The 22,863-nt window shown below is 50.5% G+C and overlaps 1 protein-coding gene across 1 annotated transcript; it reads right to left on the reverse strand.

The window, feature by feature from the left end:
* Positions 1-2,414: 2,414 nt before the first annotated feature.
* NKX2-4 (NK2 homeobox 4) lies at positions 2,415-4,815 on the reverse strand. The gene is made up of 2 exons (XM_043541922.1): positions 4,178-4,815; positions 2,415-3,070 (listed from the first exon to the last, which is right to left on the reverse strand). The coding sequence occupies exons 1-2, from the start codon at positions 4,560-4,562 to the stop codon at positions 2,415-2,417; spliced, it is 1,041 nt and encodes a 346-aa protein (XP_043397857.1). The 5' UTR covers positions 4,563-4,815.
* Positions 4,816-22,863: the final 18,048 nt, after the last annotated feature.

Below are 22,863 nucleotides of genomic sequence, written 5' to 3' on the forward strand. Positions count from 1 at the left end.
CAAGCAGACACCTTTATGTTATTTGCAAATCCTTCCAGTTATATGTATATTTCCCCCCCAGAGACCATTCTATGGGTCGATAGTACCGGCCATTTATTCCTCTGACAGTTTGATTGTTTGCGTACCTCCGGAGGAATCCGAAAATTACTTCTTTTTGAAATATTAGCAATTAAATCACAAAATAACTTTTCCCAAATGTTTTAAAGTATCCCTTTGGCCGAACACTCATGGAGGACGTTTTACCCAAATTATTTAAAGGGGGAGGGAGCGCGAAGCAGATTATAAAATCTCTTGGCTATAAATGTAGACCAAAAATATTGAAGGAAAAAAAGCAGATGATAAAAAATTCAGTTAAAATATTAGATCAAAAATATGTAAGCCAAACCACCCCTCCCCTCCGCCCCCCCAAACATCCAAGGAGGTATAGAAATAGTTCGATTAAAAATAGACCCAAAACATTCAGTAAAAACATCATAAACTCCAAAATCTCTCATGTTGAGGTTATATCTCTTTAGTGGAGCATAGATTCCACTTATTTGTTCTGATAATTTATGAAGCACACCTGGTTACTGATATTCCATTTATTTGCATTAATTAAATAACACAAATTGCTTTGAGTGTATTTAACTCCAGTCGCGATTTATTTAATTAAATCATTCTGTACCTTGAGTTTCCGTATCGAACACCCAAAACATACTAGTGTCTAAATAAATAAAAGATCAAATAAAACCCCCTAAATAGACCTACGTCATATAATGGAACCGAATCACCCTCACTTCTTCGAGAGAAGAAAATATTTATGGTTCTCTGAAGTGACAGGTAAAGATCAGCTTGGAACAAAAATTGCTGTATGAAGAGGCAAAAACCCTCTTTTGTACAATGAAAACGGAAGCAGAATTTTTTTGTGAGCGACCGCGATTTCTTATATTATGAAAAATTGCTGAAAAAGCCGACGGTTTATTGAGTTTGTATTTTTTTTTTTTTGTATTCGGGAAGAGGCGGGAGGAAGAAAACACGTTGCTGTAATTTATTTTCCTTGTTAATTTCCTTGATTTTTAATTTTTTAAAGACTCAGCCTAGTACGTAGCATTCTGCCTCTCGGGTGTCCCTTTCGGGGGTCGGCCGCTGTCCCTGGCAGGTTCTGGACCTTCCTTCACTTCCCCCTCGTTCGAGCTGTAGGGGCGCGGCTGGCAATGATTAAAGGCTTTCTACCAACAATATTTAGCTTCGGGTGACATTATACTGGGATACCAAGAGCAGGGAACACACTTTGGGGGACTTTTTCTGGGTTTCTTTATTTCATCCGGTCTAGTTTAACTTAGCCGGCAATCTTTCATGGTTGGGACGGGTCACATTTTACAGGCAGTGAGAGGGCTGGTTGGTTTGTCAACATACATCCAAGTACTTACTAAATAATAATAATTAATAATAACAACAACAACGCTTTTTTTGTTTTTTTGTTTTTTTTTAAATCTGAGCATCTAAGTTCAAAAGCTCTTCTGTAAAAATATCCTCAGCTGGTATGATACAAGTCTTTTTTCCTCCATCTGATTGTTACTTTCCCTGTCACATAAATGGCAGTAACTGTTCTCAGCTAGCACTGCTATGTGCCTCATCGACCTTGAGTTACAATTCAATTTACTTGCAATCAAATAATAATGAAATTGCACTTAAGGGGCACCCTGATAAAATTAATTCTGCCAGATAAGTTGCACTTCAAAAGCTTTATTGTTCGCGTTCAATGGGTTTATAAGATGGAGACACCAACCAACCGGGGGTTTTTGTGTTTTTAACTAGCCTAAAAAAAAAGGAAAATAAATAAATAAAACCCGGAGACTTGATGGCGGTAAACACGAAGCCTTGTCACTCTGCTGCGTCGCCTTTTAATTTGGCTCATCGCACAGTGAACTAGAGAGCCAGCCCAGACTCTGGAGTCAGGCGGTCATCGGGGAAGCCCTCACCTGTACCCGGGCAGCGGCCTCAGATCTCCTCAAGCAAGGAGAGTTTTTTGCTTGTTTGCTTCCTTGCCTGTTTGATTTGTTCTTTCTCCCCTTCCCCTCCCCCCCTCCCCCTCCTCCCGCCCCCCCAGATGTGCCAGACTTTCCATCCGCCTTTTCAGCTACCCCCGCAGAAGTCCACGCCAGGCGCGCCCCGTCCGCGGCAGCTTTGGCCACTCTGGGCGATGCACTTCGTTGCAATTCCCAGACAATCATCATCATCCTAATTCATGAATCATATAAAATAAAATCAACCACGACAGCGAGAGAGGAGGAAGGCGCGCAGATATTTCCCTCCGGGGACGGACTCACGGGGAAGAAAGCCGCAGGCGCGAGCACTGTTGGGGTGGGTGGCTGGGGGGGGGGGGGGGTGTTTGTAGCCCGCTCCCCAGGCAGTCCCAGGCAGCCCCCCCCGCGTTACCACGTCCTGCTGTAGAGCAGGTTGGGGTTGACCAGGCTGCTGCTGTAATCGAGGTTGGCTGTGTCCATCTGGGCCATGCCGCCGACCTGGCTGTGGAGGGAGGGGGGGCTGGGCGACATCTCCTCCAGCTCCGGGGCCTGGCTCAGCGAGCTGACCTGCTGGTGCGCGGCGCTGCTGGACGCCGGGAGCCCCCCGCTGGAGGCGCCCTGGGGCGCCGGCTGGTTGGGCGCCGCCGGGGTGCTGCTGGGGTTGCCCTGGCAGGGTTTCCCGTCCTTCACCAGCACCGGCACGGCCACCCGCCGCGGGGAGGGCTGCTGCTGGCACAGGCCGGCCTCCTGCTGGAGCTGCGGCGTGGCCTTATCCTTCGCCTGCCGCTTCATCTTGTAGCGGTGGTTCTGGAACCAGATCTTGACCTGCGTCGGGGTGAGGTGTATCATGCTGGCCAGGTGCTCCCGCTCCGGCGCCGACAGGTACTTCTGCTGCTTAAAGCGCCGCTCCAGCTCGTAGACCTGAGCCTGGGAGAAGAGCACCCGCCTCTTCCGCCGGGGCGCCGCGTGGAGAGGGGCCATGGTCTTGGCCGCCTCGGCGATCCCGCTCAGGGTGCCCATGCCGGCCATGTTCATCCCGGCCGCGGGGCCCATGAACCTAGAGACTGAGCAGAGGGGAGGCTGAGAGCTAGGCCGGCCCGACGGGAGCCGCGAGCCCCGGCTCTGCGCTTGGCAGCGGGCAGGGCGGGCAGGTCAACCAAATGCGGGCGCAGGGCCAGCTGGGCCTGGGGCAGGGCTGGGGGGAGGACCTGCCCCCCAGCCACCGGGTCTGAAACCTCGGCTGGATCGCAAGGGCATGGGGTGCGTCAGGGCAAGGGAAACAGCTGTATCTAATCCCCATACGGCGCTGTCTGTCTGTCCCACAGACCCCTGTCTGTCTAGCCCCAAACCCCTCTAATGATCTAAATGTCTAGCCTCATACACCCCATCTATCCATCCCTATACACATCTATCTATCTGTCTATCCCCACACTCACTTCATCCATCCATCTCTCCATCCCCATAAAACATCTATCTCCACACACTCCATCCATGCATCTATCCACCCCTAGACACATCTATCTATCTATCTATCTATCCCCCCCACACACTCCATCCATCCATCCATCTCCATATCTATCTATCTCCACACACTCCATCCATTCATCTATCCACCCCTAGACACATCTATCTATCTATCTATCTATCTATCCCCCCACACACTCCATCCATCCATCTCCATATCTATCTATCTCCACACACTCCATCCATCCATCTATCCACCCCTAGACACATCTATCTATCTATCTATCTATCTATCTATCTATCTATCTATCCATCCCCCCCACACACACTCCATCCATCCATCTCCATATCTATCTATCTCCACACACTCCATCCATCCATCTATCCACCCCTAGACACATCTATCTATCTATCTATCTATCTATCTATCTATCTATCTATCTATCCCCCCATACACTCCATCCATCCATCCCCATATCTATCTATCTCCACACACTCCATCCATCCATCTATTTATGTCCCGCTTCTCTGGTCAATGCCTACCTCGCGTGATCTGGGGTAAGGACCTGTGGCTTCCCCAAGACAAGAAAGTCTCAGCCCGGGGGCTGTGGAGTACCCAGAGCCTCCAACCTTCTGCCCTTCCTCCCTCCCGGCAGAGCCCCCCCCCCAGCCCAGTGTCCGCGGCTCCCCGCCTGCGCCCCACTTACTTGTGGAGTACCTGGGGTCCGGGTTGGCCCCGTACCAGCCGCTGGCGGCCGCCGCCGCGCTGTTCCGCATGCTGTCGGGGTAGGCGGGCAGCTCGCCCATGTTGCTGAGCCCCCCGTTGCAGTAGCCCCCCACGGCGCTGTGGGGGAACTGGGAGACGCCGTGCGGCATGTGGTAGGCGCCGGCCGCCGCCCCGTTGTGGCCGCCCATGGCGTGTTGCTGCATGGCCGGGGCCGCCTGCGCGCCCTGCGCCTGGCGATAAGCCCCCAGCGGGGAGCCCAGGTGCCCGGCGCCCTCCAGCGCCCCGAACTTCTTGTAGCTCTCCTCCATGGGGCTCAGGATGTCGGTGACGGAGAAGGGCGTCGTGTGCTTGGGGCTCAGCGACATGGCTCGGCCGCCGGGCAGCGGGGGAGCTGGCGGGGGCTCAGCCCGGGGCGGCTGCCGGCTCCCCTCCGGCCGGCGGGCTGCGCCAGGAGAGGGGGGCTCCGGAGCGCGCCGGGGAGCCGAGCGCTCGCCGCGCAGGAGGCAGGAGGAGGGAGGCGAGCCCTGAGCTCTCTTATCTTGGGTTTATTTTAGTCCGGCGCCAGGTTTACGACAGACACTGGGGGGCGGAGCGACAGCCCCAAGGAGCCAACAACCGGCCGTGCCCAGGGGCGGAAATCCAGTTCGCTCCCCACTGCGCCCCTCACCTTGCGCCCCGCTCCAGCCCCTGCGCGCCCGGACAGGTCCCCGCGCAGCGCTGGGCTCCGGCGGGGCGGGCCGAGGGCGAGGGGGAACCCCCAGCCCGCTGCCTTCCCCCGCCCCGGGAAAGAGCCCGTTGGTTGGTCCCACCCCCCCGGTCTCCCTTCCACAAGCACCAAAAGGAGCTTAGGAGACGAGGTTACAAGGACCGTCCTCTGCCATTGTAGAGACACCTAATTTATGCGTCCTTGGGGCTCCTAAGCATCGTTTGGTGGCAGCCGCGGGGCACTTCCAAATTAGCTCAAAGTATCAAAATCCAGAGGCCAGCGAGACTAAACCCTACCCCGAGACCCTCTCCTGTAAGTATCCTGCTTTTACTGGGGAGGGGGAAGCGCATTTCTTCCTAGGGCCCCCCGGTTTCCTCCTTTCTCGGAGCCCACGATCTGCGGGTGCCAGGGCGCGTTGTGGGAAAGGCTCAGTTTCACTTCTACGCCGCTAGGCGTTATAACGGAGAGCCGGCCTTCTCCGAGGCGTGTAAACCCCACCCCCTCCTCTCTCTGACTAAACCAGATCTCCCCCGGCTTTCCCGACCAGCGTCTCTCACCAAGGTGACTAAAGCATTTTAGTTTTGTTGAAGCCGTAAGAAAAGAAACACCCCAAAAGTCACTGAGAAGCCTCCAGGCGATGGATAATAATCTTCCGATTTGGGAACTCAAGCCAAATCTACAGAGTTAGGATTTAAGAGCAAGAATATGGCCAGCCACCACCACAACAAGCCCCAAACGCTCCTGGCTTAGAAATAACTCTCAGAAAAACCGCAGAGAGTAGATTTGAAGCCAATATTGTTTTTCTAGGAGGAGTGCTCTGAGAGATGAGTAACAATGCCGCGTCGGAACAAGACTGCGGAGGAAAATAGAGACCAGAGCCCTCACTCCAAGGGACAAGCCGCGATGTAAGTGTAGGAACAAGAAGGTATCAGACACTCCTCTGCCCATCCAAATCCAAGCTCTCAGGAGTGATATTAAACCAGCAGCTCTCCAAAGGTTCACCCAGCGGGGTTTCCCTCTGGCTTGAACCAGATGTCTGGCTGGGTGCGTATTGGTCTTCAAAAAAGAGAAAATCCCTCGAACCGACTTGACCATAAACACCTGAAAGATTACAACGCTTTACCCAGGGTGCCCGCAGGTCCCAGGGGGATAGATCGCCAGGCGCTGTATAAAGACCAACATTGTTCGTTTCTCTCCGGGCTCAGCTATTTCTTAGTGTTTCTTCCGCGTCTGTGTTACCTTCACGTACGCTTTGGTTTTACTCAAGAAAAGAGAGGCCAACAAGGGTAGCCTCCTACCCGCAGTATCCCGTCTGAAGATAGGGCTTCCCCCCATATCCCCCGGCCTCTGATACTTCCTCGGGTCCCAACTTGAGATCCCCAGGCCGTAACCCTCCCAGCTTGTGTTATAACGAAATCTGCCTGGCGGGTGGTGGAAACAGTGACCCGGGGTCACTTTCCAGAACCCGAACACTGATTAGCCCCTGTGGAAACGGACAAGGACGCCCCCGCTTTCAGTCCGCAGCTGCTGCGAGACAAACGTGCGGTGCGGGCTAATTCGGTGCCACCCCGGGCTGATTCTTTGAGGAGCGAGTGACTTTCATCTCTGGGAGTTGAAAACTCCGGGGGGTGGGAGGGGGATTGGTTTTTTGCAGGCGAAGCAATGCCCTCCCCTCTTCCCCCCCATTTAACGCGAACAGGGACAGGTCGCCGGAAAAGTTTTGCGTTGCGGACGAAATGAACTTTCGGACGGGAGCTGTCGGCCCAGCCCACTTGCCTGGCTTGACGGGCGTGGGGTTGCCCCTCGTCCTAACGCCACCTGCAGGAAATCTAACCCTCGGCTAGGAAATAAAACAACCCCCTAGCCCAGACTGTTCGCCCCGGGATCAGGATCCCCCCGACTCAGCAGCGAGCGGTTCTTGCCTGGGGTCTGCTCAGCGCTGCGGGACTGGCGTTTGAACGGCGCGCCAGCTTCGGCTGGGCCACCAATGCGGAGTCACCCCCAATGAAGCTTGTCAAGGCCTGCGCCGGAACAGCCCTGCCACCCAAGGCCCTGGAATTCACTTCACCGGGCTGTAGCTCACGGAACAAATGGGCTAGTCTCTAAGGTGCCACAAGTCCTCAGGGTCTTTTTTGCGGCCACAGACTAACAGGGCTGCTACTCGGAAACTTGGTTAATTACATCATTCTCCCGGTGGGAAGGCTGCCCAATGCACCTAGGAGAGCCAGACACGCCTCCAAAAACTCCAGGGATCAGGGCGGACTGCGGCTAAAACAATCCCCAAACGGCTCTTAACAAACTGCCTAAACTGCAGCCCTAGCTCGGGCAGCTTTTATAACCCTCTCAGGCCAGCAGAGACTTTCTGTCATTTCGGTGCGGACATGGACAAATCCAGCACCGGACACGCACCCCACAGCAAGGCTCTGTGCTGGGTCTGTCTCGACGAAGAGTCTGGTTTCTGTGTATACGGTAATTATCAAATGGTGTTTACATGAGAATGATCACATGGTATTTACCTGTCTATGCACATAGAGAATATTGCTATGGGATGTCTAGAAAGGGGATGCAATGCTCTGTATATTGCGCACAAGTCTGTGTAGCATATAATTTATAGAATAAGTATGCATTTAACAGAGACTCTGGGGGGGGGGTGGTCTCTATTCCATGTATACACTTTCTATAAGGCACATATCAGCGCTACCGACCTGCACCGGGGTTTTTTAAGCAGATCGATTATTTGATACCGTCCCCCCCCCCCTTCACGCCCCCTTCACGCCCAGTATGCGGGCCGCTCTGCTCTGCGAAGAGCGGGCGCCGAGCTCACGCACCGCACCGGCTCAGTGCAGAAGCGGGTGCGGGCGACACCAGGTCACATTTGGTCCGGATCGCCCCGCCAGGCTGTGCTTGCAGGCGGCGGTGCTCAGGCGCGAGAGAGCAAGGAGCCCCAGGTGTAACGCGTTCATCCCCCAGGAGCTTTTCGCCTGCCACCTCTGGTCATGAAGGGGACACAAGACGTTTCCCAGGGTGTCCATGCACGTGCCATATTTTGCAGGAGCAATCTGCAGTGGGTTTGCTGGCTGCAGGCAGGCCGCCTTCCCCAGACCTACGTCCTACCTATGGGGGAGCCCTTATCCCCCGGCTAGAGCAGGGTTCGTCCGGGTTCCTCTCCTGTCCCATTTGGGGAGCCCGCCGCTGCTTTCCCCTGGGCGGATCCTGGTCGGGTCTCCTCTTGCAAACAAATCACTGCCTTGGCAAAGCTCGCAGGGCCCGATCCTGCAGTCCTGCCCCCACCCCAAACTCCCACCGTCTCCAAGTGGGGACTTCGTGTGCGAAAGGGAAGCAGGAGCTGGGTTCACAGAAAGCCGAGGAAACCTTTCTTTGAGGGGAGCCGCAGAGAGAAGCCGGTGCGTGTGGATGTGGGACATCCGGTCGGGCCCAATTTGGCATTTAATGCCACTTAGGTACAAATCAGCAACGGAATAAAAAAATGCAAGAGACAGAGACACTGGGAATGGGCTGGATCCTCCAGGTACAACTCCCATTGAGCAAAATCTGCAGGATCGGGCCCACGAGCTGGAGCTGGTTGTTCCCCACACCTGACGCCTTGCCTCCAGAGCGTTCCCAGTCCCCTGCTGTTCTAAACGTCTTCCCCCTCTACAGATCGGTGTTTACTTTCCCACTCGAACGCGCTCCCCGGTTTCCTCCTTTTTTAATGAGCCGCACCATTCCAGGAGGGATTCCAGCTAACTAGGAAACCGGGGCCTCCTAACTGCTGCTGGAAAGCAGGAAAGGGAACCGATCTGACAGCCAGAGTTTGACTTTGCAACAGAGGAACCTGAAGTCCACACGGTGGGCTTCCCAGCCAGGACACACCCAAGCAATCTGACAACACAATTTCCCTTGGGCTGAGCGATACTAATAGCCTGAACAATTGGGGAAGGGGGGTGAGGGTGGGGGGTGGGGCAGGGAGTGAAGAGATGAGTGCCACTGAAATCTGGAGATAAAACCAGTTTCAAGTCTGAAGCAGAGCTCGGGGATGTTTCCCTTAATATCCTGCTGGTGCCACGTGTCCCAATGGCAGCCCATCACCCGTGTGGACGCGGGTAGAATCAAAGGTTCGGGGGGGCGGGGGGGAACATTCCCTCTCCTAGCCCTCTGGGCGGGTCAGGTGATGGCCGGTGGTCGGAGACAGACTGTCATAGTCCAATGGGACCTGATGGCACCAAAGGCCTTAAAATGCCCCATTTTAGGGCAGAAGCAGCAGGGTGAGCTCTGGGGTCAGTCCTGCGGAGGGGAAGCGAGGCAAACAGGGGGATCGGGCCCCATGGAGTTCAGTGGAGCCGGGGCCAGGTTCAAGGGTGCTTCCACGTTCCTGAAAGAAGAGAAAAGTGTCACCCGAAGGCAGCGGGGCTCTGTCCCTGCGCAGGGCGCCTGCCCTGGATTCCCGCCCCGGGAGGCGGCTGTGGGGGGCGTTTCACATCAAGCGCATGACTAGAGCTGGGGAGAGCTTCCAGCGCCGTACCCGTCTTCAGCGGCCCTCCCCCAAACCCGCCTCAGCAGGTTGTCCCTTAAACCTACTAAGAACCCCCCCCAGTATGGTCACACCCCTCTGCCCCCCCCCCCCCCCCAGCACAGCCAGGAAAAGCCAGCGAGCAGGGGGCAGGGCTGAGCTGCAAACGCACGCGCCGCCTTAGGTGGCTCCTCTCATTGATCTGAACGGGGCTACTCCCCCGAGTAAAGTTCCTTGTGCAGGATCCGGGCAGATGCGCTCCTGGGGAGTCCCCTTGACTGCCCGGCTCAGAGCCACGCCCAGCGGCGTGTGCAGCAGGCGGCCGATGAAGCGAGTCAGACGCGTGGCAGGATCAGGGCCCTAGGGCAGCGTGTGCCCGTATTTTCACAACCACCCTCCTCCCTTCTTATTGCCACATACACCCTGCCTAACTGGTCACGCTCCCCGCAGGAGGGGCCGGGCTACTTCGAACCTCCGTGGAGTAAAACAGAGTCATTCTGGAACGCTGTTAGCTTAGAAAGTGATTTTAAAACAATTCACCGCAGCTGCGTTATTGGGCTTCTGGACTCAAGCCCAGCTGTGCTATGCAGGCAGAAGGCCTTGGTCAGCTGGAGGACCTTAAGTGCCGGACCTATGACTAGAAAATCATCGCCCGGAACCGGTTTGACAGGTTGACCAAGATTCGTGGTAACCCTAGAATTTTGTCCTTAATATCCTGCCCCTGCCATGTGTCCCAGGGGCAGCCCATCCCCGTGTGAACGTGGGTAGAATCAAAGGTTCAGGGGTAGGTGAACCCTCTCCTCGCCAGCTGGGTAGCTAGTTGGATAGTCCGTTTCTCCAGGCCCCATGGGTACGGCCGGGGGAGGCGCATGGTCGTCTGCCCTCACGCCCCTTGTGGATGAGTTTACCGGGTGAGGGATTGATGGTAGAGGCCACATGATGAGCTTTATGGTCTGCAGAGAAAGTGACAAATAATTAACTTGTCTTGGACCCTACTCAGTGTCAACGGGGATTTGATGTACCATTAAGGCAATGGAGCCTTCTGAACTGGTTTCCTACAGGACATGGCCTGACGGTATCTGATTAAAATATGACCATGTGCCTCCTTGTTGCAACAAATCTTGTATACAGTGTGGAATGTAAGATGTCTCTGAAAAGTTTATGATTCACTGAGTGTGATTATGCCAACTGTATGCATGTATCACTCTTGTATTTGAAGTTATGAATATTGGCTCTATACCTGGATTTCAAATGTTTGCTCCTGGGGTAACACCCACGAAGTCGTTAGCCAGCACACCTTGGAGGGACGATTCAAATTGAGAAGCTCGTCTACACTGAATGGACTGTCCTGTAAAGGTGCTGTTTGGGGTGCAGGTAATGGCTTCCTGCAATGACGGAGTGAAATTGGGCATGAACATGTGACTTGCCCATGTGACTCCAAATACCATCTCCTCACCTGTGATTCTTCACTAGCTGGACTGAGGTTTTTGTCTGGAACAATGGGTTCCCGCCACATGGCAGAGGATATAATGGCCCTGGAAACCCCTCCATTTTGCCTCTATCCTGCCGAAGCCTCTGGACTATGAATTTATACTAATGGGAGCATTCTAACCAATGGACTGAGGGCCTTCCAATGATTTGGAAACAGCCAGAGACTTGACTTAAGCCAGAAGTTTAGTCCATCACTGCTATAAGCCTGGACCAAGAACTTCACAATTACTGTGTGTATTTGAGTCCTTTAACCAATTTTAACTCTCATCTTTCTTTCTTTCTTTCTTTCTTTCTTTCTTTCTTTCTTTCTTTCTTTCTTTCAATCAATAAACCTTTAGATTTTAGATACTAAAGGACTGGCATCAGCGTGATTTTTGGGTAAGATCTAAGTTATATATTGACCTGGGTATGTGGCTGGTCCTTTGGGATCAGAAGAACCTTTTATTTGATGAGACTGGTTGTAAAGAACCACTCACCTTTAAATCCAGTGTTTTCGGTGGTAATACAAGGACCGGAACGCCAGAGGAAACTGCTTTTATGACTTTTTGTTAGCCAGTGTGGTGAAACAGAAGTTTACTTTTGTTGCTGGTTTCATATATCCTATGGGGGATTAGCCACCAGTCTTGGGGTGTATCTGCCCTATTTCTTAGCAGTTTGTCCTGAATTTGGCATCCTCAGTTGTGACCCACTGAGGCACAGTTACACATGGAATTTGTACTGCAGTGGAATTTCTGTGGTGTTTTAGAGACAGTCCACTTATGTCAATGTGGGCAGCCATAAACCATGACACAAATTGTGGAGGACTGCAAAATTACCCTGGAGGTCTTCATGCCTTGAACATAGTTGATAAGAATGCTGTGGGTTGGCTTGGTCAGATTGCATGCACCAAATAAATAAATAAATAAGATCTTGTTCATTGCAAGTTGTATTAGCACTGTAGTGCTAAAAAGAACTAGATATGTTCATGGAGGATAGATCCTTCAATGGCTATTAGCTGGGATGGTGTCCCTAGCCTCTGTTTGCCAGAAGCTGGGAATGGGCGACAGGGGATGGATCACGTGATGATGACCTGTTCTGTTCATTCCCTCTGGGGCACCTGGTACTGTCCACTGTTGGAAGACAGGACACTGGGCTAGATGGACCTTTGGTCTGATCCAGTATGGCTGTTCTCATGTTCTTATGCCTTGGACCAGAGTTGCAGTTCTTACTCAGGCCAAAGGCCCACTGGATTGAGAGTAAGGATTTCAGGATCAAGCTATATCTTATGGATGGATACAATAGTTCACCTGTAGATCTCAGTGATAGATTCTGACCGGTGATTTTGTGTTTATTTAGAGTAACAGCGTGAACAATATATTATTAATCATCGTCACCATCGCACCTAGTAGCCTGAGTCACGGACCTGGAACCATTGTGCTAGGTGTTGTACAAAAAAGACAACCCCTGCCCCAAAGAGCTTACAATGATAATAATCTACACTCAGATAATATCGGTATGTCCGTAATAGGGTTCATGTAGCGTTTCTTTATTGTACGTATTACATTAGCATCTACAGCGTTCTGCTAAGCTCAGGGCCCCTTTGTACTAGGCACTGCATAAATACACAGCACGAGCGGATGCCCTGCCTCCAAGAGCCTACAATTTAAAGACACAAAAGCGGAAAGGGAGACTAACCCCGGGGATCACGCAGAGGTAGGCGGCAAAGCTGGGATTAGAATCTAGCTTTCCAACAGCCAGGCTAGTGCCCAAGCCGCTAGCCCACACCGACTTGGGGTGCAGCTGTTTTCATGAAGACAGGGAAAAGCCATCAACCATGTTTGGTTGAAGAGTTTGGATTGCCCTGAATTGCTGAATCAGAGCTGAAGGGCTAGGTTAACAATATGATATGGGAGCGTCTTTGGAACCTTTTATTATCCGCTAAAAACAAAAAAATCAAAATCAAAACCAACCAAAGAAAATCTTTGACAATATTTAGTACTAAGCTTGTACCAGTGCAGACTGTAAGGGCTTGATCCAAAACCCTTTGAAGTCGACAGAAAGATGCTCATTGTTTGCAACAGACTCTGGATCAGGCTCTGCAAAAGTTTGAGGGACTAGATATTATGTATGAAAATACATCTTGGAACATTAATTCCAGAGGGCCTGAGCTTTCAAGCTTTACTCAAGCAAAACCAGAGTGGATTTAAGTTGCAGGTTCCTTTTTTAAAAAACAAAACAGACCAAAATTGTACTGATGTATTTACATGAGTGACATGCTACATACAGTCTTGAAGAGCAGGTCATTTTGATAATAGAACTACAAAGACAACTACCATAAAATAAAATTTAAACCAGTGTGTAGCAGGGCAGTCACCCAGCTACGGCTCTGAAAGGGTTAAAAGGCCAACCCGTGGAGAGGGCTGGGGCAGAGCCAATAAGCAAAGGCTGGGAGGCAGCCAATCAGGGCCAGGCTGGGCCCTATAAAAGAGCTGCCGGGCCAGGAGGCAAATGGAGTCTCACTCCAGCCTGGGAGTGGGAAGGACCTAGCTGCCTGAAGGAGCAAGGGTACCTGAAGCTTAGCAGAGCTGGGGAAGGCCAAAAGGAGATAGGGAGCTCCAGCCTGGCAACTCCCCAGGCTGAGGCCTTGGTAAAGGCCTAAGGAGGTACTGGGGCTGCAGAAGTGCAGCCCCGGGATAGGCAAAGGCAGCAGGTCCAAACCCCTTGCCAATGATGAGTGGCCATTACAGACTGCAGTCTGCCCCAGAGAAAGGGGGCTAGATGACTGGCAGTAGCCACTGAGGCGAGGTGGGCTTAGAGGGTTGGGGGTTCTCCTGGGAGGGGGAGACCCAGAGTGTGGGGGTACTGCTGTGGGCAGGCACCCCAAGGAAAGGGGCACCAGGGTCCAGGAGGGACACAGGGGCCTGAGGCAGATGAGACACCAGCCAGCAGGAGGTGCTCTGAGGCTGGAAAGTGCTAATTCCTGGATGACCAGCAGGAGGTGCTGCAGAGGTGAGGGCTCGATTGGCTGCACAGTGATTTCTACAGTATGTTATTACCAAAGATATTTCAGAATATAAAAGTTTCCAGTTGTAGATCACTTTAAAGACCAGTTACCCCTTTGGGATGAAAGGGGAAGTGTCAAGTTAACAATTCTGTCAACTCAGAATCATCCTCAGTCTCAGCGATTGTGTCATCTTGACCATGATGACACAATTATTTTTGTATGATTAAAATCTAAAAATAAGTATTTCTGCTCATCTAAGCCCCAGTGCAGCAAAGCACTTAAGCAAATATATAACTTTAAATACCCCAAATGATCCTGCCGGCTTCAGTGGGAAGGCTCACATGCTTCAAGTTAATGGTGGGCTTAAATTTTAGCAGGATTGGGGTACTAGCGAGCGTTGAACTTTACCAGAAACAGATTGCAACTGGAGCACTTAATTTGACTGTAATGTTTCAAAAACTTAAATTTAAGAACCTGTGCTTGCATCCATCTTGCCCCCTAAAGAATCCTTAATGTTAATTTCCCCTGAAAGATCCCTTTTCCCCTTCTGATAGTCTATTTTTAAAACCACCATCACCAACAGGTGGCAAAGCACGTGGAAAGGGCATGATACAATTCCTTTCCCATTGGCATAAACATCTGCCAGAGCTCGGGCACCTGGAAGGTGATATGGATGCACAGCAGGGACTGGCAGAGCAAAGATATGGTCCAATATTCTCCCAAAAGACTTGGTGTCCAGTTCTGCCAGCTGTAACGTGAATGGTATCTAATAGAACTGCACGTGTAGTCAGGTACCGGTTGTGAGTAAGGGTCACGTGGCTGAGCTCTTGGTGAAGAACTACCCATGTTCATACCTTCTAAAGCCATCAGCCTTGCAGACTGACGGTTCTAGATTTAGTCTCTCACGTTGTTTGTAAGATACATAAGAGGCCCGAGGAAACTCTCATTGCAGTCGAGGGTGTCTCATTTCATCACATTTTTACGGGGTGTCAAGGTTCCTTCCCCACTCTGAACTCTAAGGTACAGATGTGGGGACCTGCATGAAAAACCCCCTAAGCTTATTTTTACCAGCTTAGGTTAAAACTTCCCCAAGGTACAAACTATTTTACCTTTTGTCCCTGGATCTTATTGCTGCCACCATCAAGCGTCTAACAAAAATAACAGGGAAAGAGCCCACTTGGAAACGTCTTCCCCCCCCCCCCGCCCCCAGGCCCTACACTCCCTTTCCTGGGGAAGCCTTGATAAAAATCCTCACCAATTTGCATAGGTGAACACAGACCCAAACCCTTTGATCTTAAGAACAATGAAAAAGCAATCAGGTTCTTAAAAGAAGAATTTTAATTAAAGAAAAGGTAAAAGAATCACCTCTGTAAAATCAGGATGGAAAATACTTTAAAGGGTAATTAGATTCCAAACATAGAGAATCCCTCTAGGCAAAACCTTAAGTTACAAAGAGACACAAAAACAGGAATATACATTCCATTCAGCACAGCTTATTTTATCAGCCATTTAAACAAAACAGAATCTAACGCATATCTAACTAGATTGCTTATTAACCTTTTACAGTAGTTCTGACCTGCATTCCTGCTCTGGTCCCGGCAAAAGCAACACACAGACAGAGAGAACCTTTGGCCCCCCCGCCCCCCGCTTTGAAAGTATCTTGTCTCCTCATTGGTCATTTTGGTCAGGTGCCAGCGAGGTTACCTTAGCTTCTTAACCCTTTACAGGTGCAAGGGTTTTTCCTCTGGCCAGGAGGGATTTAAAGGTGTTTACCCTTCCCTTTATATTTATGACGGGGGGGGGGGATTAAACTGTATAAAGTTGCTAAGGTATTTTCTCCGTGCTCTGGATTTAAACCAGTGTTGTACTTGTCACTAGCTGGCGACAGAGCCTTCAGAGGACACACAGATATTTTAGGCCACTTTCTTATCTCCACCCCACCCTAGCCAGTCGGCTTTTCACGGGTGATGCTTTGCTGGCAATTTGTGCTTTTTAGGCACCATCAATTGCACAGGAGAAGTAAAGCTATTTAGCAACATGGAAACCACAAAACAGAAACACGCCCTCAGATGTTAACATATGCAATGAATATCTAAGCTAGTCAGACTATGGGCCTGATCCAAAGCACATCAAAGTCAATGGAAAGACTCTTTTACATCAGTGACCTTGGGATGCTGTATCCCCATGAATCACAACCCAGCTTTGGTTTGGTCTCGTTAGATTCCAGTCATAAAAAGTGCATGGCCCCATTTGAGTGCTCATGGTTCCCACTGGCATCGGTGCTCATCACCTAGACGAAAATCAGGCCATTGCCTCAGTGGTCTCTGTTGTAGCCCCACCAGCTGTGATGTCGTCTCTGAAGGCTGTGCTTGTACTCCTCTTCTGTCTATCCATTGTCTCTTAAATTTTGACTGTAATCCCCTGAGGGAAGGGACTGTCTTTTTGTTCTGTGTATGTACAGCGCCTAGCACAGTGAAGTCCCGGCCCATGACTGCGGTTCCTAAGTACTATGGTACTACCATAGAATATCAGGGTTGGAAGGGACCTCAGGAGGTCATCTAGTCCAACCCCCTTCTCAAAGCAGGACCAATCCCCAACTAAATCATCCCAGCCAGGGCTTTTGTCAAGCCTGACCTTAAAAACTTCGAAGGAAGGAGATCCCACCACCTCCCGAGGTAACGCATTCTAGTGTTTCACCACCCTCCTCATGAAAAAGTTTTTTCCTAATATCCAACCTAAACCTCCCCCACTGCAACTTGAGACCATTACTCCTCATTCTGTCATCTGCTACCACTGAGAACAGTTCTAGAGCCATCCTCTTTGGAACCCCCTTTCAGGTAGTTGAAAGCAGCTATCAAATCCCCCTCATTCTTCTTTTCCGCAGACTAAACAATCCCAGTTCCCTCAGCCTCTCCTCATAAGTCATGTGCTCCAGCCCCCTAATCATTTTTGTTGCCCTCCGCTGGATGCTTTCCAATTTTTTTCACATCCTTCTTGTAGTGTGGGGCCCATAACTGGACACAGTACTCCAGATGAGGCCTCACCAATGTCAAATAGAGGGGAACGATCACGTCCCTCAATCTGCTGGCAATGCCCCCACTTATACATCCCAAAATGCCATTGGCCTTCTTGGCAACAAGGGCACACTGTTGACTCATATCCAACTTCTCGTCCACTGTAACCCCTAGGTCCTCTTCTGCAGAACTGCTGCCTAGCCATTTGGTCCCTGGTCTGTAGCAATGCATGGGATTCTTCCGTCCTAAGTGCAGGACTCTGCACTTGTCCTTGTTGAACCTCATCAGATTTCTTTTGGCCCAATCCTCTAATTTGTCTAGGGCCCTCTGTATCCTATCCCTATCCTCCAGCGTATCTACCTCTCCTGCCAGTTTAGTGTCATCTGCAAACTTGCTGAGGGTGCAATCCACACCATCCTCCAGATCATTAATGAAGATATTGAACAAAACCAGCCCCAGGACTGACCCTTGGGGCACTCCACTTGATACCGGCTGCCAGCTAGACATGGAGCCATTGATCACTACCCGCTGAGCCCGACAATCTAGGCAGCTTTCTATCCACCTTATAGTCCATTCATCCAGCCCATTCTACTTTAACTTGCTGGCAAGAATACTGTGGGAGACCATGTCAAAAGCTTTGCTAAAGTCAAGGAACAACACGTCCACCGCTTTCCCCTCATCCACAGAGCCAGTTATCTCGTCATAGAAGGCAATTAGATTAGTCAGGCATGACTTGCCCTTGGTGAATCCATGCTGACTGTTCCTGATCACTTTCCTCTCCTCTAAGTGCTTCAGAATTGATTCCTTGAGGAACTGCTCCATGATTTTTCCAGGGACTGAGGTGAGGCTGACTGGCCTGTAGTTCCCAGGATCCTCCTCCTTCCCTTTTTTAAAGATGGGCACTACATTAGCCTTTTTCCTGTCATCCGGGACCTCCCCCGATTGCCATGAGTTTTCAAAGATAATGGCCAATGGCTCTGCAATCACATCCGCCAATTCCTTTAGCACTCTCGGATGCAGCGCATCTGGCCCCATGGACTTGTGCTCATCCAGCTTTTCTAAATAGTCCCAAACCACTTCTTTCTCCACAGAGGGCTGGTCACCTCCTCCCCATGCTGTGCTGCCCAGTGCAGTAGTCTGGGAGCTGACCTTGTTTGTGAAGACAGAGGCAAAAAAAGCATTGAGTACATTAGCTTTTTCCACATCAGTCACTAGGTTGCCTCCCTCATTCAGTAAAGGGCCCACACTTTCCTTGACTTTCTTCTTGTTGCTAACATACCTGAAGAAACCCTTCTTGTTACTCTTATCGCTTGCGAGCTGCACCTCCAGGTGTGATTTGGCCTTCCTGATTTCACTCCTGCATGCCCGAGCAATATTTTTATACTCTTCCCTGGTCATTTGTCCAGTCTTTCACTTCTTGTAAGCTTCTTTTTTGTGTTTAAGATCAGCAAGGATTTCACTGTTAAGCCAAGCTGGTTGCCTGCCATATTTACTATTCTTTCTACACATCGGGATGATTTGTCCCTGTAACCTCAATAAGGATTCTTTAAAATACAGCCAGCTCTCCTGGACTGCTTTCCCCCTCATGTTATTCTCCCAGGGGATCCTGTCCATCAGTTCCCTGAGGGAGTCAAAGTGAATGGCATTTGGGCATGCTGCAAACCCTACACATAATAATTTAAAAACAATAATAGCCCCTAGTAGTGACATCCTCAGAAGAAGGCAAGACCTCAGGCCATGGATAGCAAGTGCTTTGGTATGGACGCAATTCTCATTGAAAGCTGCAATAGACTGCTGGGCCGGGCCTACATGATATGGTCAATATAGCCAGGTGATAGCATTTGAATGGAAAGGAGAGAAGAGCTGCACATTCCGTAGGCGAAAGCCCTCAATGGTTGATTGAAAAGAAGCATTTGCAAAGCCTTTGAACGAGTGTGGCATTGAAAACTACTTGAGGTAACGACTATATAAAACCACAATGGGACTGGTGTCGATCAGCACGACTGCATGGCTGGCTGTGGGGTTGTGCTGCTTTACACCAGAGGAGACGAGGCAATGGCCCAGTGCCGTTTGTCCTCTTAGGAAAGCTGCTCCTACTTACAGGGTGACAAGCCCTTCACACGGCCTTGCCACATGCTGGGAAGCAGGCCAGGGCAGATCGTTTATTTTGGGCAGCGTATTGTGCTGGGAAGCATCAAGGCCTAAGAACTGTCTGATGTCTTCAGAGGGCCCATGCGCGTGCACTCCCCGACCACCGAGTTCTGAACAGCCTGCGTCAAGCTCATCTGTGGAAGAACACGGCTGGAATCAGGGATCCCGTTGCTGCCATGTGGCAGCATTAAATATTTGTTTGGATTACAGTACTGCCCAGAGCCCTCGCCCAAGATCAGAGCTTTGTTATGCTCAGCATGGTGCAAACACAGAGAGACATGCCCTGCTCTGAAGCAGGGGGGCAACCTGAATTTTCCTGAGGGAGCCCAGACCCGGGCCTCCCCTGCACTGCCCCCAGTCCCACACATTTTTTCCCCTTTGTGCTCCCGCTCTGCTGACTCTGCATCCAGCCCTGCACTCTTTTCCCCTCCGCCCCCTTGGCCCCAGCTCCACATACACTGTCTGCCTGCTGCCCCCTACCCAGCCCCAAGCTTTTACCTGGAGAGGTGGTCAGGCTGAAGGGCAGTATCCCCAGCAGGGGCCAGGCAGTGCTGGGAGCCTCAGACCCCATCCTCCCTCTGCATCCCCAGGAAGCAGAGCCAGTCTGCCCACTGCCTGCGTACTGGGGGTTCCAGCTTCACTTCTCCCAGGGAGCTGAGGGTGGCCGGTGCCCATGGGCACTGGAAGGACTGCCAAGGTGGTGGTGGGGTGCCAAGCAGTCTCATGGGGTCAGAATGCTGCTCAAATTTAGCCCAGCCACCCTTCTGTCACGATGGAAGGGCCGCCGGGCCAAATTGGAGTGAGTGGCGTTGGCACCTTGCACACGGGATTGTAGGGCCACTCAAGGCAGCATGGAAAACTTAAGTTGCTCCAGAATTCAGCAACCCCCTTATAAAGTAGCATATCTAGGCTGGGGCACATAACCCCAGTGCTCTGGGATCTGCACTGGCTGCTTATCTGGGTGGAAGTTAAGGTGTCTTTTTGCTTACTTGGAAAAGGATCCTGCCAGAGGTAGCTGCCCAAATGCCTTCACTTTCAATGGGAGATGGGTGCCTAGCTCCTTTGGGACATCCCAGCCCAAATGACCTAGGACCTGCCTACTTGAGAGAATACCTCTCTCCTTGGGCCACACCACTGCTGTGAGGATCAGTGGGGATCCTAGAGCTGGTGCCCTCCCCAATTTAAAAAAAGGGGTGGCTGGCAGTAGAGTAGACCTGGGAGGGACTCTGAGCTTTGGAATTCCTTTCCTTGCTTGGCCATTTGCTGAATCTTCAGGGCATGCTGAAAAAGCCTAAGTGCTTAGGCTCACATTTTTGATCTTGGGGGCATAACATTAGGCTCCTGCAACCATGTTTAGGCATCTAAATAAAAAGGCCATAACAGTTAACAGGACTGGCATGTGCTAAGCACCTTTATGAAGCAGGCCACTTGAATTTAGATGCCTAAAGATGGATGCAGCTTTGATAATGTTGATCCTGGGTGCCAGGGAGGGAAGAGGTTTGTGGGGGAGAGGTGCTCTGCTAGGGGTGTGAGACTCGTCTACATGGCAACTTACAGTACTGCAAGCTGAAGGCTGAAACTACAGTGCACCAGCTTGCCGTGCACGAATGTCCCACGGGGACACCACAGAGCACAGCTTAGCATATTACTGCTTCCAAGTGCTTGGCACCAAGCTGCATTCTGGGACTGTCACTGCGCCATAGCGGTGGTGTGACAGGGTGCTAAGCAAAAAACTGCTTAGCCAACCCTCTGTCACTCCAGCTCTAATTAAGGGAGGTGAATTGGAGCTGGGTGGATCATCTGGCCCTGATTGGGGAAGCTGGAACAGGCTGGGGCTGGATAAGAGCCCTAAGGGAAGGAAGCCAGGGGGAAGAAGCTGAAAAGAGGAAAGCTGCACTAGAGGAAAGGCAGTGAGGGGAAGTGAAGAGAGAGCGAGCTTGCCCCATCTACCCTGCTGGTGGACTGTAAGAAGGGGACTATATGTATGGTGGAAAGGTGGTGGGAACACAACCTATAAATAAAAGCACCAGATGAGCACTGCACCAAGGTCTCTCTTGGTGTGACTTTCTCAGCCCAGCTGGGGCAGGAGCCAGGTGGCCCCTGCGGGGACCCTGTTACAGGCGGCCACACGGGACGTTACTGTGTGGCAAGCGGGTGCACTGTAGATTCACAGGAACTTACTGTGGAGACAAGCCCTCAGTTTTATAGAAGTGGGTTAGCTGCTGTTTTTTGCTTGACTAAGTGCATTTTTCATTTGTTTCAGAGTAACAGCCGTGTTAGTCTGTATTCGCAAAAAGAAAAGGAGTACTTGTGGCACCTTAGAGACTAACACATTTATTTGAGCATAAGCTTTCATGAGCTACAGCTCACTTCATCAGATGCATACTGTGGAAAATACAGAAGATGTTCTTATGCATACAAACCATGAACAAATGGGTGTTTACCACTACAAAAGGTTTTCTCTCCCCCCACCCCACTCTCCTGCTGGTAATAGCTTATCTAAAGTGATCACTCTCCTTACAATGTGTATGATAAACACTCATTTTTTCATGGTTTGTATGTATAAGAACATCTTCTGTATTTTCCATGGTATGCATCCGATGAAGTGAGCTGTAGCTCACAAAAGCTTATGCTCAAATAAATTGGGTGCCACAAGTACTCCTTTTCTTTTTTCATTTGTGTTCAAGTTAATTGGAGTTTTAGATAGGCACTGTGTGATACAAACCCCACACTGGGACGGAAGGGGTCCTGACCTGCCCCTCCATCCCTGCGGAGCATGCTCCAGCTGGAGACAGGGTTGAAAAGGGAGCAACCCAGCTCAGAAGGGAGAAGGCTGGAGAGGACAGACCTCTCCTGCAGGCTCCTGCCAAAAGGGGTGAAGGGTGCCTCCCAGAAGTACCAGGACTGTATGCTGAGCCCAGCTGTGGCTGATGGTTTGGTTTCCTTTTTCCTTTTCTGGGACCAGAAGTGGAGGGAGTGACCCACGGAGGGTAACTCACAGGGTCCAACCCCTTCTCCCTCCAGGGGTCAACATTGTTGTCCCTCCTAGGGGCCCTGGGTCAGAGCCTGGTGGGGTGGGCAGCCCGGGTTCCTTTACCACTACCCCATGACTGAGTGGATGCTAACCATTAGGCCACCCAACCCACCGAGGATCCTACTACACACCTTTTTGTAGGTATTAATATAAATCCAAACAACTGAATAAAAATTAGAGCTGGTCAAAAAATGGAAATTCTGTCCAGGGGGAAAATCCAAGATCTTGAAATTTTGTTTAATCCAGAATTGAGATGAAAAATCAAGGAAATATTGTAAAAATATTCCATTTTGGCCTTTTTTTGTGTTTTGATAAGGTCAACACAATGTGTTAGGCTAAGATTGAAAGGCTTCATTTTGACTGTCATTTGTATTATATATTAAGATTGAAAGGCTTCATTTTATCAGAATGAGTATTTTTGATTTTTCATCAACCATTTAGACAAAATCAATACATTCCCATGAAATAGCTGAATTTTTAGTCAAATCAACATTTTCTGAGGGAAAAATGTTTTGTCTGAAAATTTTGACCTGCTCTAATAAAAATCATTTGACTAGTGTGGCAGAAGTTTCACAAAATCTGAAAATCATTCTCGTAATCAGAATTTATAAGGTTTTATGATATTGAATGCACACAAATGGATTGTTTCTTTTGAAGTTTGTAAAGACTGAATTGTGAAATGTGATTCCAAAGAATAGGAACACTAAACAACCAAACAAAAAGTCAACTACTAGATTTGAATTCTCTGAATTATCATTGAATCTTTAAGTATTGCAC

Source organism: Chelonia mydas, chromosome 3, assembly GCF_015237465.2.
Source record: "Chelonia mydas isolate rCheMyd1 chromosome 3, rCheMyd1.pri.v2, whole genome shotgun sequence".
NCBI classification, from domain to species: Eukaryota; Metazoa; Chordata; order Testudines; family Cheloniidae; genus Chelonia; species Chelonia mydas.

Excerpts from the sequence above, each read along its gene's own strand:
- NKX2-4 (XM_043541922.1), bottom strand. The coding sequence starts at position 4,562 with ATGTCGCTGAGCCCCAAGCACACGACGCCCTTCTCCGTCACCGACATC. Across the intron at positions 3,071-4,177 it reads GGACCCCAGGTACTCCACAA|TCTCTAGGTTCATGGGCCCC; the intron begins GTAAGTGGGGCG and ends CCCTCTGCTCAG.